At 36.2% G+C, this 16662-nt stretch overlaps 1 protein-coding gene across 1 annotated transcript; it reads right to left on the bottom strand.

Annotated features, from left to right (window-relative positions):
- Positions 1-700: 700 nt before the first annotated feature.
- On the bottom strand, positions 701-4500 carry cav2 (caveolin 2). The gene is made up of 3 exons (XM_088924275.1): positions 4314-4500; positions 3789-3976; positions 701-2656 (listed from the first exon to the last, which is right to left on the bottom strand). Exons 1-3 carry the CDS (start codon positions 4458-4460, stop codon positions 2506-2508), a joined length of 486 nt encoding a protein of 161 aa, XP_088780401.1. The 5' UTR covers positions 4461-4500; the 3' UTR covers positions 701-2505.
- Positions 4501-16662: the final 12162 nt, after the last annotated feature.

Below are 16662 nucleotides of genomic sequence, written 5' to 3'. Positions count from 1 at the left end.
ATGGGTGGAATCTGTCCTTTCATGTTGTGCATCTGTACCTGTGCTTTTGTTTGTACTTCTCTATCCTCTTTAATTTTGGAATGATCCTTCACTACCATGGGGAATCAGGACTGCAGATTGAAGGGAACCACAACTGTACTTGGCTGGCCAGCAAGTTCTTCCCACCCAACACTGAAATAAGAATAACCTTCAGGTACTGAAGTGGCTGTATATTTGGGCCAGTGCTTTTGCATTTACACTAATGTGTAAGCCAGTTCTTATTCTCTAACAAGGTTATTCATATACAGAAGATATATAGATTGTGCGATTGAGACAGTTGAAAAGAAGGAACTCACTTCCTTTAATAAACTCAAGAGATAAGGGAACTTGTCAGTCTGATATTCTGCATTAATACAAAACAAAGCAATGTTAGCTGACAGAGTGAATATTATACATCTAAGGATGATTGTGAATGTCATTCCTCCAGAAATATCTCTTCATTAATCAAAATCGAGATCCTTTGATCAACCAAACCATATTTCCACAATGGAAAACTAAATTGTTTCTTTTAAACATTACTTTCAGTTAAAGCCTAAGGAAGTGGATAAGAAGTGTTTAGTCTACTGATGAATTATTATGAAGCACCGGAAATAAATGCGCCTAACCAAAAATATAAATTGTATAGATAATTATTAATCAAAACCTTTCTCAAGGTTTGTCATTTCTTTTCCATTTTTTTATTTTAAAATAACACAATGTAATATCCTCCAGTATGTTTCAGGTGAGGAAAAAAACAGCAATGCACATTAAGAGATATTTAAATGAATAATTTATTTGTAAAATATAATAATCTTGTGGATATTATTTTCTTAATTAAAAATGTGCTTTAGCTTTATTATATACATCTGAGGCAGAAGAAAAGGTGTACAGTTTTTTCAAATCATTTAAAAGTATATAATTGGCTACATAATTTTAAAATTAGCATAAATAACTACTGTATGTCTAATACAATTACACAGAAGAAGATAACAGTAAAACCTCCTTTGCCTTCTTTTTCAGTACCCTCCGAAGAAAAATGTACAGAATCACACATGTAATAGAATCTGAAATATTAAATTTAATCTGAGAAACACAAAATGAAATAGTTCTTTTTGGATACACAGACTTTATGTGCCCTGTTACGTTACAGCATGTAAAACTATCAATATGCTCACAATGTTTCCCTATAATCTCCATTATTATTTTTTAAAGAATATAAAAATATAATGATATAAATAGAAAAAAATAAACTTATTTCTACTGCTTCTTTTGGACTTAACTGTCAGGGGTAAATATGAGGTTTCTATGACCTGCTATCTGTGAATAGTGGGTTTTTAATTACTCAGGTTAGTTACAGACTTATTTTTTTATTCCCTGTACTGTAAGTCAGAGCAAATGAAAACCCCTTGATACTGGCTGTATTCACACTTCTTTTTAAGGGAGCTCTCTTTTGTCAGTACAGTAGATGTTGCTTGGCACAATTGTTTATTGATTATTAATTGTTTATTAATTAGCAACTTCTTTCATGTGGTTCCATTGTAAATCAAGAAACCAAAAGAGGACATTCTTAAAATATTAAGACTGAACATGAGATTAAACTGAGAAGGGTGTCTTTAGTTTAAAACTAAGTGATGTGGGAAAGTGTAAATCCTTTAAAACTAATAGTCATTTTTAATATTTTCATATTGCTTTCTTTAGAATGTAGAAACGTCTGACCTTCAACCACATTTTAAGATCCAGCTCAATTTTTTGGTTGATATTAGGAGATGTTTTGTTAACCGTGTTGCCTAAAATACTTTCTGAGCTTGCATTCTAGCAAGGTGCATTTAGAGAGAAAGTTTGATTACATTTTCCTCTTATGTTACTTTTTAGGCCTTACGGTCTACTCTTAGATTATTACACTAGCAAAACCAAATATACAATCACATTTAGAAAAAAGAAAACTAAAAGCAAGCCCCAGTTAACAGATAATGTGTCTATTAACACAAACCTTTAATATAAAACACATTGGCATTTATTATGGCAGACCTCACTCACTCACAATTGATTCATGTTAAATTAGAAGCAGTATTTTTTAACTTAGAGTGTATCAAAAGATATTATTTGCTAAAGTAAAAAAAAAATCCAACATATATAGTTAGTAGGAAGTACTGAAAATAACATTTATCAGGCCAATCTACAGTATATTACCTATTTACAGCCTTGTATTAAACTCTACATACATTTCATTCAAATGAGCATATCTCTCTAAATAATATTCATAAAGCTAAAACAGTTGTTCTGTATTGTATTGCACACATCATACACTTCTGGCACCTAGAGATAACGTACCCATCCTTGCATTTAAACCAGCACCAGATAGTCGAAATGCAAATGCTACGTGCTTCAGAAAAATGGAATGAGAAGGAATAAGTTGGTCGCAAATTAAAACTACTTTCTTCTGCTTTTTCAATCATTATTAGAGTTATTTCTTTAAGCAGGCGTTGGTTAATTTTGCAAGACCTGGATGTTGACAACAGACAAACACCTCCTCATACTCCGGAACAAGGGCGAGATAAATATGTCCACCAGGCTTATCCAGACTGACTGAACAGAAGGCAGCGCCATTATGCAGCTTCTGATTAATGGCATCACAACCCTGGAAAAATGGAAGATGGTATGACATTCAGAGGACTCCCATGCGCACATCAGATAACACTGGATATATGCAACCCCCTATGAATTTAGAGTATCACTATACTAAATTGCATGGTGTTATAAAAGCTTCAGTATGAATTATTATACAAGCATTACTTGTTTGCAAGAGCAGTAGTTCATACCTGCAATCTGTTTATATGCTGTAGTCATGACCAATAAAGTGATGTCTAGTTAATGGTGAGATGTTTTACTCAAAGAAACTGTACTGTGTATCTGTGTGGCTATTTGTATTTGTTTGTTCTTTGTAAGGTTATATATCAAGTATGCCTCTATCAGTGTTTCTTTAATGTTGTGTTCTGACCTCTGAAACGTCTTTAAAATTTTAGAAACCATCTATACTTTCGCAATATTTCATAAGTATGACTGTAATTGGAACATAGGTATGAAGAACAGACCATGTCCTTTTAAAGCACTAAATATGGACTTGAAAAAGCATGTATTTTTTAAATCCTTTCATTCAATGACAGTGCTGCCAACCTACCAATTTTTATACAAAATTCAAATGTAAGATATTGGAACAGCCCAATTTTAACTTTTATCTAAGATGCTTCAATTTTATTGTCCAAATACTTTTAAATGTATCTTTTTATTTAGATTTTTTTTGTTCCATTGAAACTTTTGAGGTATAGTGTACATAACATTGTGAAACGTGATGTGCTTTGAGAGTGTAAAAATACACAGTATTCCTAAAATTATAGCACTCCTACTTAAGGCGGTTTTTGTCATAACAGGCTATTTAACCCTTGGAAGTTTTTTTTCCTTGCTGCTTGAAAGCAGAATGCTGGTATAAACCACAGAAAACCAAATATAGTAAAGTGTAACTTGCAAACTCCTCCTTCGAAACCCAAAACTCACAGCTTTGGTATATTTATCCCACCTAATTGAAAGATAAACGTATCTGATGTTTGTTATGCTCCATAGCATAAATGCTAAGATCAACTCGCTAAAATGTCTTTCTCCTGGGCCTTTCTATATCATGGTCTGCCAACAAACCAGGTAAAAACGCAGGAAATTAGACAGGGGTTGAAAATGGCTCAGAGCCTCTAGCAGCTTAGAATAACACGATATCATACCAAATATGTAAGGCGCTCAGGACTGCGAGTACAATTCCGGCTACAAAAGATAGAGGAATTGCAAGAAGCGTTGTCAGTAGTTTGTAGAACACATATTTAACCAGTTCGAACACAGCGTGGCTTCCTATCCACACTTTATCAAAGCTGTGTGTAGTGTCCGGCTCTCCAACGACATCCTCGAAGTTAATCTGCAGAAAGAAGAATAAATTATGCTATTACACCTTCAACATACTGAATGCTATTGCAGTTAGCCATCAATAAACAGGAAAGAAACAGTATACCATTTGTACCGCAGTGTTACACAGAGCTCAGTACTGGAACTCTTAAAATGTCACAAATGCGAAACAAACTGTGCAGTCAATATATTAAAAGCTAAAACTAACGTCTTTGTACTGACAAAAAGAACAACTAAGGCATTTTTAATAAAAGTTAACGCGAGATAACATAAGCAAAGATGTAATGTGACAGCTGCCAACACTCTCCTCCCCCGAGCGATTAGACTCGGTTTCTCTCCAGCTCGCTTACCTTTAAGTGCGAGTTTATGTCATGCGGGTCTCTGTCTGGACCGGTGCGGACTTTCGTCTTCTTAGGTAGAATTGGTTCAATGGACTTATTGAACTCGTCTTCGTCCATGATAATGCTGGTTTCACATTTCTCTTTTTCTAATCCCATTTTCAACCTGCACGGTACAAGCACAGCGTTGTGTTCGGTAGCGCTCTTTTGGCATTTGTGCTTCTGCTGCGCAAGTCTGTCCCAGACAGGCACACGCCCCGTGAGGAAAGCAGCACTAAGGACAAGCTACTAAGGGCGCTGCATGCTCAGTTCTCTTTTCTCCCTTCTATTAATCGGGTATATTTAAATGGAAAACCCTTAGAACAATTTGCTGTTATTAGGTCATACCTCGCCAGTAGATATACAAAAGAAGTCTGTTAGAATTGATGTTCTTTAAAGACAGGAAAACAAATGATCGTCACATTCCCTGTATAGAGGTGTTGCTGCATGTAAGTAAGTGTAAGGATGGAGTCCTGACACACACCTCTGGATGCTGCTATTAGCTCTTCTGTGAAATTATTCATTATAATTACTCACTCTATCGCCTCAACAGGTTAATGCTACTGCACCTGCACCCTGGCCTCTCAATTGGTCAATCGGGCAAGATCTTTAGATTTTAAACTCATAAGGGTGTGCCGTGGATATGGCTTAATTAAAAGGAATGAAATACTCTTCTGACAATACAAATATGCAGATAAGATATTATAATTTATTATATCTTTAACTTTGATTATTATATTTGTAACTTAAAAAACCCCAGCAAATATTCCTAAACCCTTTTAAAAGAATAATTAGCTCATTTTGATTTTTGTGACAAATAGCTACAGAAACCAAATGTAACTTTACAAATATAGTGGCCTTCCAGAACAAGTATGGAATGAGCAGAGGTAAGCAAGGCTCAAAAGGTTTTAAATGTCAAGACTGATCTCAGCTCTTATTTAAAGATTAGTTGTTCCTAACCAAACTTTTGGAAATGTAGCATTCACTTGCATACACTGTTTATGTGTAATCGTTATAGATCATATAATTTTTTACTAACATGGTAAGTACTGATAACAATATTGGTATAATGTGAAGAAGGCTCCACAGCTGAAACGTCGTGTCTCTTTTCTTCTCTTTTCAGCACGGAATAAATCTTGACTTGTTCCTTTGCAGCCCACGCATGCTGACGCAGCTACCTACTTGAACTATATACTGTATGAATGATATCACACAGATTTCAGAGCAATGTGTGGAAATGAATTACCGCTACATTTGTAAGAAGTTGCTGCCACACTTGTTAGAATATGTGAGTAACAGACTTCAAGGACATATGATCATAAATTTAGTTTAAATTTTACTGAAGCATGCATTGCAGGATATTAAAAGTCAGTTTCATTAACTTTTGTTTTGATTTTCAATCCAGGTGCTACACCCCCTTTGAAAGGATTGCAGTTTAAAGTCTTGGACTCTGGTTTCTGCATGTCTGAATGACTCTGTACTGTACATGTTTGTGGACACATTCGTCACTGAAAAACATTGCTTCTCAAAAACAAAGTTAGAGTAGCGCATCAATGCAGCTAGCTAAGTGTCTATCATCCTGCATTTCCATCACAGGCTACTGTATGTCCTTTACATTGTTATCCATGGTGGGTGTTTGCTCTACTCTCACACATGAGTCGCTATTTGTGCCAAGCCTACTGTATGTGGGATTCCTGTCCTTACTAAAGACTGACCACTCTGCCTGTATTAAGTTAAATAAGGATGGTGATTCGATCTTTTGAGTAAATTATAATTCCTAAATAAGAACCTGAAAGAGTGACTACAATCAACAGTCACAATCAAGTTTACATAAATAAACATTTGAGTTAGAGAAGAAACTCACTAAGTTGTATTTTCAAACTAAAAATGCTTCAAAGTTGTAATTGAGTTAACTGTTAAACTTCAGAGTCCTGTGTATGTATAATGAAAGTGCTTTTTCCCCTGCATATATTTTAAGTGTTATCAACATTATTGATGTTTGAAAACATTTGTATGTCTGATAACTTTAACTGTTAATTCCCTTCCTTTCCTGAGGCACAGTGTTTTCATAAGTTTAAGAAGTTAAAAATAATGAAACACTTTGACAAGAATGTTTAGCATTTTGAAGAACATGCCGGGTCAATAATTAATAATATAAACAAGAAAAAGTTGTCAAAATGTAGCTACTGTATAGTATAGTCCCCTTTACAAAAGCAGTTTTCTGTCAGCTGAGAAAAACATAACTGGAAGTATTTTCTGTATCATGATATTTTGCAAGCTCAATTACATGATACAGGTTGTACAGTATGTGTATACTGTATGTGTCCATTAATAAAAATATACAAAAAGAGTAACAGCAGTTGGCATAGACACACAGTGATGCATTTTTAATGAAAGGGAGTAGATAGGGGGAGGTGAGTTCATTGTTGAAAGCTAAAAACTGCAGCAGACCATGACAACAAAGCTAAAATAGAACAGCATTGAAAACTTTTTTTTTTTACCAGTGTTTCACACAATAAGACTGGGAATCCACTGGGATTAAAATGTGCACTTTTCTGAATACAACCCATTCAGACAGCATAGGGAAAGAATAGATTGTTTGTAGCTGAAGTGAGGCAAGCCAGTGGCCTCATACATTGTCAACACGAAAGGCTGCATTTCCAACATGTTGGTTTTAGAAAGGCTCTTAATGAAATTTTTCTTCTTTTCACAGCCTAAGCCCCAGACTGTCCTGGGGTCAGCTGCTTTGGTTGCTCTTCTCCACTTGTCTCTGTCGAGCACATCTTCCCAATACTTCACATACCTCCATATCTTTTCTCACACAATCTATCCATCTCTTTCTAGGCCTGCCTCTTCCCCTGTTACCTTCCACCTCAAATTCCATTACCCTCTTTGTTACTTCCTCAACATCCCTCCTCATGATATGTCCATACCACCGTAACCTCTTAATGAAATCTAGTGTCAAAATGACTGGGAGCCAGGTGTCTGTGCGACACTTGTTTACAATGAATGTGAATGGGGGCAAGGGGGAACTCTTACAATTATTACAACATTATCAATTCATTTGATAATGTTGGGTATGGTCTTAAAATATGGACTCACAGAGGAGATTTTAACCATGTTGGAAAACTTTTAAAAACCTGTTGGCCTGCATACTCAGATATGTTGAGCATTAAACATCACAACACTATGCACAGTGTTTCTTTGCTGCCCTCCAGATGGTTTTAGGGCACAATTAAATACAGTCTGTTTTGCAGGTAGACACAGCAATGCAGCATTTCAAGTTTCTCAAGACATTGTGAAGTGATGAGATGATTGATGACTATAAAGTCACTCCTGTAAGTATGTAAAAAGATCAAAATAACCACAATAAATGGATACTCTGTTCTGCAGAGAAAGTGTCGTGAGTGTTTGATAGTTTTGATAATACCAAACTGTTATGTAGTAATGGTAAATATCGATCTCTTTATATGTATATTTTGTATGAATAACTAATGAATCTCACAATATTTCTATCTTAAAATACATTATAAAAGCCACTCAAAATAAGATGTGTGAAGAGATACGGTACAGACATATTACAATCATGGTGAGAATTAAAGATGAGCATTTTAGTTGGATGGATGGATGTATTTTGCATTTGTTTTTCATGAAGTGGCTAATGACTTTACCAAATCAGGGCATTCCTTACTTTCTGTGTCACAGGCAAATAGATCTCTGACCATGAAAAAAAAAACAAATGTTTCCTTTGTCCTAATCAGGAAGTAAACATTCATTAGTATCAGCAACAACAATATAATCAGTCTGTATCCCTTTACCAGTATTCTTCTGAGTTTGAGTCAACTTTTGAAACTTATTGGAGGTGCTTGTCTGAAAGTGGATTCATACTGTATTAACAAACCACTGCTCTATGCACATACCCCTTTCCCACACTACCTTCAATAATGGTAAGAAGTAAGGCACCATTCTTCACCATTCAGTGAAACAGAATCACCATGACAATGGAGCAACACAATGCATTTTTTTCCCTTGGTAGAATTTATCATTACACGTACAGTAAGTGTGACGTGTTCTTTTATGATGGTAAAACCTTTGTCAATAAAATTGTTCATGTTTTGAAAACCAGGAACCAGATGCTCGTGTTCCAACAGTTTTGTAAGGCTGGTTTTCCAAATTACATTTTTTTTATTTCTAAAATAAATACTGTCGATGCATGTCCTATTCAGTTCAATCTAAAATTGTGGGTTGAATTGGTCCAGGTTATCCAGCTGTATAAATGGGTATCAGCATTGCCACATACTGTAAATGCACTGCTGAAGGCTAAGACTGCAATATACAGTGCCTTGCAAAGGTAATAATGTCCCAGTATTTTGTAAACAGAATTTGAAGGTTCAAACTGAACACAATTCTTTGGGTGAAAACAGCAAAAACTGCAAAGAAAAGACAAAAGGTGAAAGACAATTGGGAATTTCAGACTGCGTGGGTGCTGTACACAATAAAAATAATTAGCAGTTTTATCTTTGAAAGTATCCCCCAAGGCATTTGAATACACAAAATGAAAAATGAAATAAAAAATATACATATAATTTAATCTTTGTGTCAATAAGTGATGCCAGAACAGAAAACCTAATACATACAATCTTCTCAGGAATAAGTACAAGGTTAATTTGAGATAAATGTCTATGAACCATTTTATCATGTGTATTTGCAAGTTGCTGGCAACACAGTTGATTCCTAGGCTACAGTATCACTCAGGGACAAAAACAAAAAGGTTTTTATTAACATCCAAACTATCATAGCTAAGAGAGCCAGATCAGACATTATTTTTAATGTAAACGTGACTCTATAAATACAGGTACTCTCTACAGTGTGTTCCCATCATTTTCTTTAATAAAACCTATAATGTATCTGTAGAGTATTATTGTACAATTGCCAGAAAATACATTAAGGTATTTTATGTGATAGGAAGAGGAGGGTTGGTGAGCTGTTTTTTTCCTGCAAGCTGCTGTTTTTCATTACTCAAATTTTTGTTACTGACATGTGTAAATTCTTTCCAGAAATAATTACAGCATCAGGTTAGAATTCTTATACTAGTATCACGAACAAAGCTATGAAAAACAAAACTGTGCAATATCATCTGGAGCTCACACACGGCAAAGGATTTGGATACCAGAACATAATAGGACCTCATTACGTGAATAAAAGCAGTTTTTATTATTTGCACATTTGTGAATGTCTTGTTTGGCATGCGTGTTTATTTTACCTGTATTATAACCTTTATATTTGTTTTCTTTTTCAGGATATACAGTATACAGTAGGGTAAATAAGCACAGTGCCTTAGCCTCAGCTGTCTTGGGCATGCATGTTCTGCCTCTGATTACTCTGGCTGCTCCAGTTTTACCTCAAATTCGCAGTAGGTGAGCTGGTGTCTCTTGTGAATTGTCCCTGTTTTGTTGTGTGTGAGTATTCATGCCTTGTGATGCACTTGTGCCTAGCATAATGGGCTGGCACCCTACTTTTCACCCTTATACAGGTACTTGCAGGACAGGTTCCAGGTTTGCCATGACTCAAGAGAAACAAGAATGTTTCTGATGATGGACAGAAGGATGTTTAATTTTCCATTCAACTTTCTAAATCCTCTTACTTCATATTTTTTTGTGTTTGTGAGTTTTGCATTGTACAACCTGACAGTAAAACACATTTCTTTTTCAGCAGAGTCTGACTTTTCTCTTGTCATCTCCTCACTTATCCAGTGAGGTGGGAAGGCGAGACCTTTGTGGGGTAGTTGGTTCTATCGTCAAGAGGTTGGCGCCTCGATGTGGGACTGAGGAGTGGGACAGAATTGTGAGAGAGGGACAGGGCTGTGGGAGAGAGGGACAGGGTTGTGGGATTGTGGGACAGAATTGTGTTAGTATGGGACAGGGCTGTTGGAGTGTGGGACAGAATTGTTGGACTGTAGGACAGAACTGTGGGAGTGTGGGACAGAATTGTGGGAATGTGGGACAGGGCTGTGGGAGCGTGGGTCAGAATTGTGGGATTGTGGAACAGAATTGTGGGAGTGTGATACAGGACTGTGGGAGTGTGGGACAGGGTTGTGGGAGTGTGGTATAAAATACCTAGTCATCTTGTTAAAGTCAGTACTGAGGTATCTTTGAAGGAATGGCTGCATGAGATCCTTGGACCAATTAACTAATGACAACCAAATGGACTAGGTGAGTCAAATGGCCTCCTCTCATCCTTGACCATTCCTATGTTCTTATGATCTATTTAATAGAATGTCCATGTTCAGTCCAGAGTGATACAGTCAAAGACTGTTGCTTTGTGGCATGTGCAGATCACCGAAATCGTCATCTCTCAGGCACCTCCCAACGGCCAGCCACACAGCACCTGCTCTGACAGTGGTAAATTCTACTTTGCCAAAAAGCAGGCTTCCTGTCGCTGGAAATTTAAGGCTGTCATGGTTCCTAGGCAATTCTGTCACCATAAGGGACTCTGTGTTAGAGAAGCAACAATAGAATCAGCTCATCGGTACTGCAGGATAAATGATGAAATTCTTCAAGGGACTCTGGGAGAGTGAACGAAAGAAAGCATTTTCTGAAAAACCTTATGAAATCACAGGAATGTATTTTTCATTATGTGCCTACAAATCCATCCTGGCAGGAATGAAGAAACAATTTTTTCTTTAAAATGTAAGATGTAGAGCAACCCGGTACAATGCAAGCTGCGTATCAGATTTCCAATCGCTTGATATTATGAAGTGCATACGGAAAATATTACCTTAACAAACAGGTATCTGGTCAACACACCTGGGCCACACCTGTTGCCACAGGCATAGTTACCTGATAAAGGATATATCTTTCAAGAAAAAAAAAATCAGCTCCATGGTAAACAAGAGTCACTTGAGGGGAATTTTTTTCATTTTGCAGCAGAATCTCCTTTCTGAAGCCCAAGGCTGCTGTTGGAACAAGCCTTTGAGAAGTTTGCATAGCAATGTTATGACACGGTCACAATCGCACAAGCCTACACAATGTAAAAGTCTAAAAGTTCATGAAAGACATAAGGGTTCTTAACCTCCTATAAAAATTCATCAGTGTTTCAGCTTGTTTTAAAAACCAAAAGTTGAACCATTAAGATATAACAATGCCACAGGTTTTAAATAAAAACCTATTAAACAAGTACAAACCAGCCTAAATCCAAGTCTCAGATATGCATGCAAGTACATTTCCACTTTCCTTTGTGTATTTAATCGCTTGGAGGGAAAGTAAATCAGGAATGTAATCATATTTAATACCAAAGTATTGAAATAAAAGAGTATTATATCACCATTGTGAATAACACAATGTGTATATACAGTACATAGATAACAATGCAAATATCAAATAACGCAAATAAACATGTTAATGAAAACGCATCTTTCAAGTCATGTCTTTTAATATTTTCTAAGATGTTATTCCAACTAAATAACAAAAAGAGAAATAACCACAGCTGACTAAAGAATATGGTGCTAGGTTCCAACATGTGAAAGTAGGGGCTAAAGTATCAGCAGTTCACAGCTGCCGATGTTAACCAGAGATCAAGAGGCAGTACTTAAGAGGGTTTTGAACCAAAGATGTTTAAGAGAAAGCATGATTCACATTTGCGTATAGGAGCTTTCGGTCTTATAACATGAAAGGGATGCCAAGTATTTCTGAAGCTGAGCCGTCCAACTACATTTTAGGAGATAATACATTATTGTCTGGTTCAGTAATAGATTGTAAGGAATTGTTAAATATCTGCTTGCAACCCATAAAGCAAAAAACATGACATTAACCTGAAATATACTGTACTGTACCTAGAGTTTTTTTAGTTGTATAGAAATATAATTGAAATGTGTGCTAACAGTTTATCTCAGGATTCAATAAAATATGTCAAATACACTAAGAAGGGAGGCTGTATAGTGCTCCGGAATTCATTTCAATAGGCAAGATGTGCAATACCCAATTATGATAATTTCTCTAATAGTTGTAATTTTCAAATCATTCATTTTCTTACCACTGTATCCAGTACAGGGTCACAGAAGGGCTGGAACCTATCCTGGAAGACAACAGGTGCAAGGTAGGATATACTGTACCCATAATGGCACACCAGTCCATTGCAGACACACACAGACACAAACACAACACACACACATTCACACCAGGGCCAATTTTCCCAGAAGCCAATTAACCAACCAGTATGTCTTTGGACTGTAGTAGGAAACCATACGAACACAAGGAGAACATATAAACTCCACACAGACAGCAACTCAGGTCCAGAATTGAACCCAGGGCCCCAGCACTGTGAGGCAGCAATACTAACCACGGTGCCGCCCATAATTATAATTATAGGAAAGATATTTCATGCCTATGTTTCATGCAGTATGTCATAAATACTGTCTGCACAAAGACAGACAAAGGCTGGAAATTAAAGAAGACGCAAACTTCCTTCCACTGGTTTACCAAGATGCATGTTAAATCAACTAGTGGTCAACCTCAAAACGTCGTAGGGGTTATGACTTCTGTTATAATTTACTTTTTTAGGACGATCATCATCTTTTGTTGTTGTCCTCAAGACATCCTCTTCCGATAAAAAAGTGCCTCCTGTTCTTAGGAGTTTCCGCTTGTGTCTTCTGGTTAGTGTGTTACTGTTCATTCTGAAGAATTCGGCTGGGTTGTCTTTGTCAGTGCCTTTGAGGATTTTAAATACTTCTGGTCCCTGCACTATCTTCTCAGCTCAAGACTAAAAGGTTCTCTTCCTTCATCTTTTTTCCCATACATAGTCAAAAGCAAAACGCAATGGCACTTGCCTTTGTTTTGCCTGCAATTAGAGTGCTTTTAAACAAGTGACTGGCAAGTAAATCAGAAGCTTAGATATTTAAATCCTGCTTAAAAAATGATAAAGAACTTTATTTCATGTTGTTGCAAATAACTAGGGTAATGGTAAATCTTGGCCTAAACAGGAGGAACATCTGGTATTAACTGGGGGTTTTGTTTGAATCTTCACTGATTGTTTTTTCTTTGAGCTGTTAAAGAAGAATGCATCTAATGTATGTAATCATTTACAAAAAAGGTTAGAATGATAAAAAGGAATCGAAATCTGAAGCCAAATGGCGAATTGTTTATGAATGCCATACATATTTCTATTATTAATGATTGCTAATAAGCTTAGGCTTTGCCAGTACACATGACTGTAAACACACACTCAGAACACTTTAGAAACACAGCACATATTTTCACCCCTAATTAATAATTAAACATCACTAACCAATTATTCGGATTGGATATTACATAGTGAGAAGTTGTGATGGTGTGCATAAAATACTACTAATCAATTGCCCAAACTATTGTCAAGGGATCAGGGAACTTACTTAATTCTGATCCAGGTCTTTTAATTCTGATCCTGGGATTTATCCTTATTCAGCCAGAGACATTATTTGTAATTCAGTAAAGTGAAAAACAGCTGTGATGTTTGGTTTTCACCTGTGGTTGATTATAAATTGCTGATAACCTACTAAAACATTCTTTAAATTGTTCAGATATCAACAATACTTTTATACGGGCATGTAGAGGTGATGTGTTCATCTACATAAAGATAAGAAAAGTTAGAACCACACTCCACACAGGGGGCAGTAGAACCTTCGAGTGTACAGCACGCAAATTGTTCAAATTGTTTAAACTTGTTTTAAGACATGTCTTTTCACTATCCAGTTTCTTTTGAAGTATAACTTTGCTTACGACTTGGTTTTGCTGGGTCAATTTACAGCTTGTTTTTCTATCTTTTTGCTTCCTTTAAGTGTATTGCATGTGTGCTGTTGTATAGCCAGAAAATGAATTTATTTATTAAGCCAGCTCCTGTATCACCCTGCAACTCACAACTGACAGCCCACTGAAACTAAGCAGGTGTAAGCCTGGCCAGTACCTGGATGGGAATCTAAAAACTAAGGTTGCTGCTCTGAGTGGGGCCAGTGGGGGGCGCTCATCCTGTGGTCTGTGTGGGTCCTAATGCCCCAGTATCATGACAGGGATACTATACTGTAAAAAGGTGCTGTCCTTTGGATGAGATGTAAAACCAAGGTCCCGACTCTCTGTGGTCATTAAAAATCCCAGAGTGTTTCTTGAAAAGAGTAGGGGTGTAATCACAGCATCATGGCCAAATATCCCATTGGCCTTTACCAATCATGGTCTCCTAAAAATCACCATCTATGAACTGGCTTCATCACTCTGTTCTCCTCCCCACTGAGAGCTGATGTGTGATGAGAGTGCTGGAGAGTCCCCATTACCTGTAAAGTGCTTTGAGTGGAGTTTCCAGAAAAGTGCTATACAGGTGTAAGGAATTATTATTATTATCCAACACAAAACAGGTATAATACAGTATGTACAGTAATGACAGCTTTGGACAAAGTAAAATACTGGTAAGTGTTATGAACAAGAAGTAAGAAGGTAAACATGCAATTGCTGACCTATTCACCTTGTTTGTGTTGGTTGAATGGAAACCTTAAACCACACATTAGTTTTCAGAGAACTTTCATGATTGCAAAAGGTTTGCATTTTATTAGGCTCCCAAGTGTGTTGGAACTTGGCTATTGCCTAAAGTCAGATAGATCAACAAATTCATGACAAAAACTGGTGATCCTCATGAATGACCTGTGAATTCGTAAAAACTTTGAAAGTTGTCCTGGGAAACACAGCAGATTGAACTGAAAAATAACAACACCTAGATGTGCTTCACTATTGCACTTCACAAGTTGTTCTGAGAGTTTTTATGTCCACAGCAAAATATTAGCTTCTTGTAGAAACAAACCTTTCCTGTTTAAAATGTGTTTGGATAATTAACTTCAAACCTGTAAAGGTATCAATCTAGTAACAATACAGTTAAAATATGGTTCAGTGACATACCTGCATGAACTAAGATGACCACCTGACCTCCATTTTGTTTTGTAATTTCAGTTTGAGTATTAAGTTGAATTTCAGTTAAAACAAAAGGTTTTGGTATTTATTTCCAAAATGGATATGCATCATCACGTGCACAACTGGCTTCAAAGTTTCCAGAACTGTAATCCTATACAACAAAATAAAAGCACTGAAACCAAATAAATTGTAGTGTCAAGTTTAAACCATATACAATATAGTATAATCTTGTTCCTTCATTTAAATGTACACTTGTGCTGTGTACTGTTTTTTTATTATTTCCACATATTGTTTTGAAGAGAACATAAAGAATCGACATTCCTTCATGTGTAACTTCCTGCAGCTCAGAAATACCCATGTGCTATATATAGAATGTATTTCTACTACCAGCGTGAATCAATTTGCTCTTGCATATCAGTGTTGAATTGTTTTGCCAAATGTCATTCCAGTCCTTGATTTTGTTTAAGTCTGTTCAGAATTCCCTTGTCTCCATTTCTGTGTTTGCTTCTTCCAGCATCTTGAATCATCACCAAATTGGACTGGATGGTTGACTATACCAGTATCTTGATCATTGATATACAGTAGATTGGGAAGAGCAATGGTCCTAAAACAAATACCTGCTGCACACCTTTACTTACATCTCCCTAGTTAGAGCTTACTCCCCTTAAAATAGCACTCTGTTTCCTGTTTTGCTAACCAGTTCTCGACCCATGTGCATGGATTATTTTCGATTCCTATGGCTTAAAAAAAGACCATATTATTCTGGCATTTCAGACTTCTTGTCATGAAAGGCTCAGCTTTAATTGTAGACTTTAAAGCGTTATCCATTAACACAATTCAACATTTCATCTTAGTAAATCATTAAAAACAATGTTTACATCTCAAACTGCTACTGCTGAAAGACTAGCCAATTAATATCTAATCAGATGGGAATAATGCAATTTAAATTTTAATCTTCCTTTATCTTATTGTACTCCTTTTGCACAACGTACTAAAGATGGTACCTTAGTATGACAATGAAAAATACACTGTTAAAATTAGTCCAGAAGTCTTTGCTGCATACTTTAAAAATATATTTTTCTCACCTGGCCAACACACTGACCAATCTGTCAGTTTACACATTTTACAGCACAACTAGTTGCTATTAGTGTAGCAGCATCTTGATTCTTATTTTTTTAACATCTGGCTAATGTCAGTAAAGTTAAAGTAGTACTCTCAGAGTTGTACATCAGTACAATAGTGCAGTTTATTTTTGTAAGTGCTCAGTTATTGTCCTTTGCATTAAGCACATACAGTATATGATTTATTACTTCCATTATGTAGAAACTTAACTGCTAATTTTCTTTACTGTATTTGTTTCATAAAAGCTACTGTAGTTGGTTTGTCATGGTCTTCAT

Source organism: Atractosteus spatula, chromosome 8, assembly GCF_055471065.1.
Source record: "Atractosteus spatula isolate fAtrSpa1 chromosome 8, fAtrSpa1.hap1, whole genome shotgun sequence".
NCBI lineage: Eukaryota > Metazoa > Chordata > Actinopteri > Semionotiformes > Lepisosteidae > Atractosteus > Atractosteus spatula.
The sequence above is the reverse complement of the archived record's forward strand: the minus strand, read 5'-3'. Positions and strand labels throughout refer to the sequence as shown.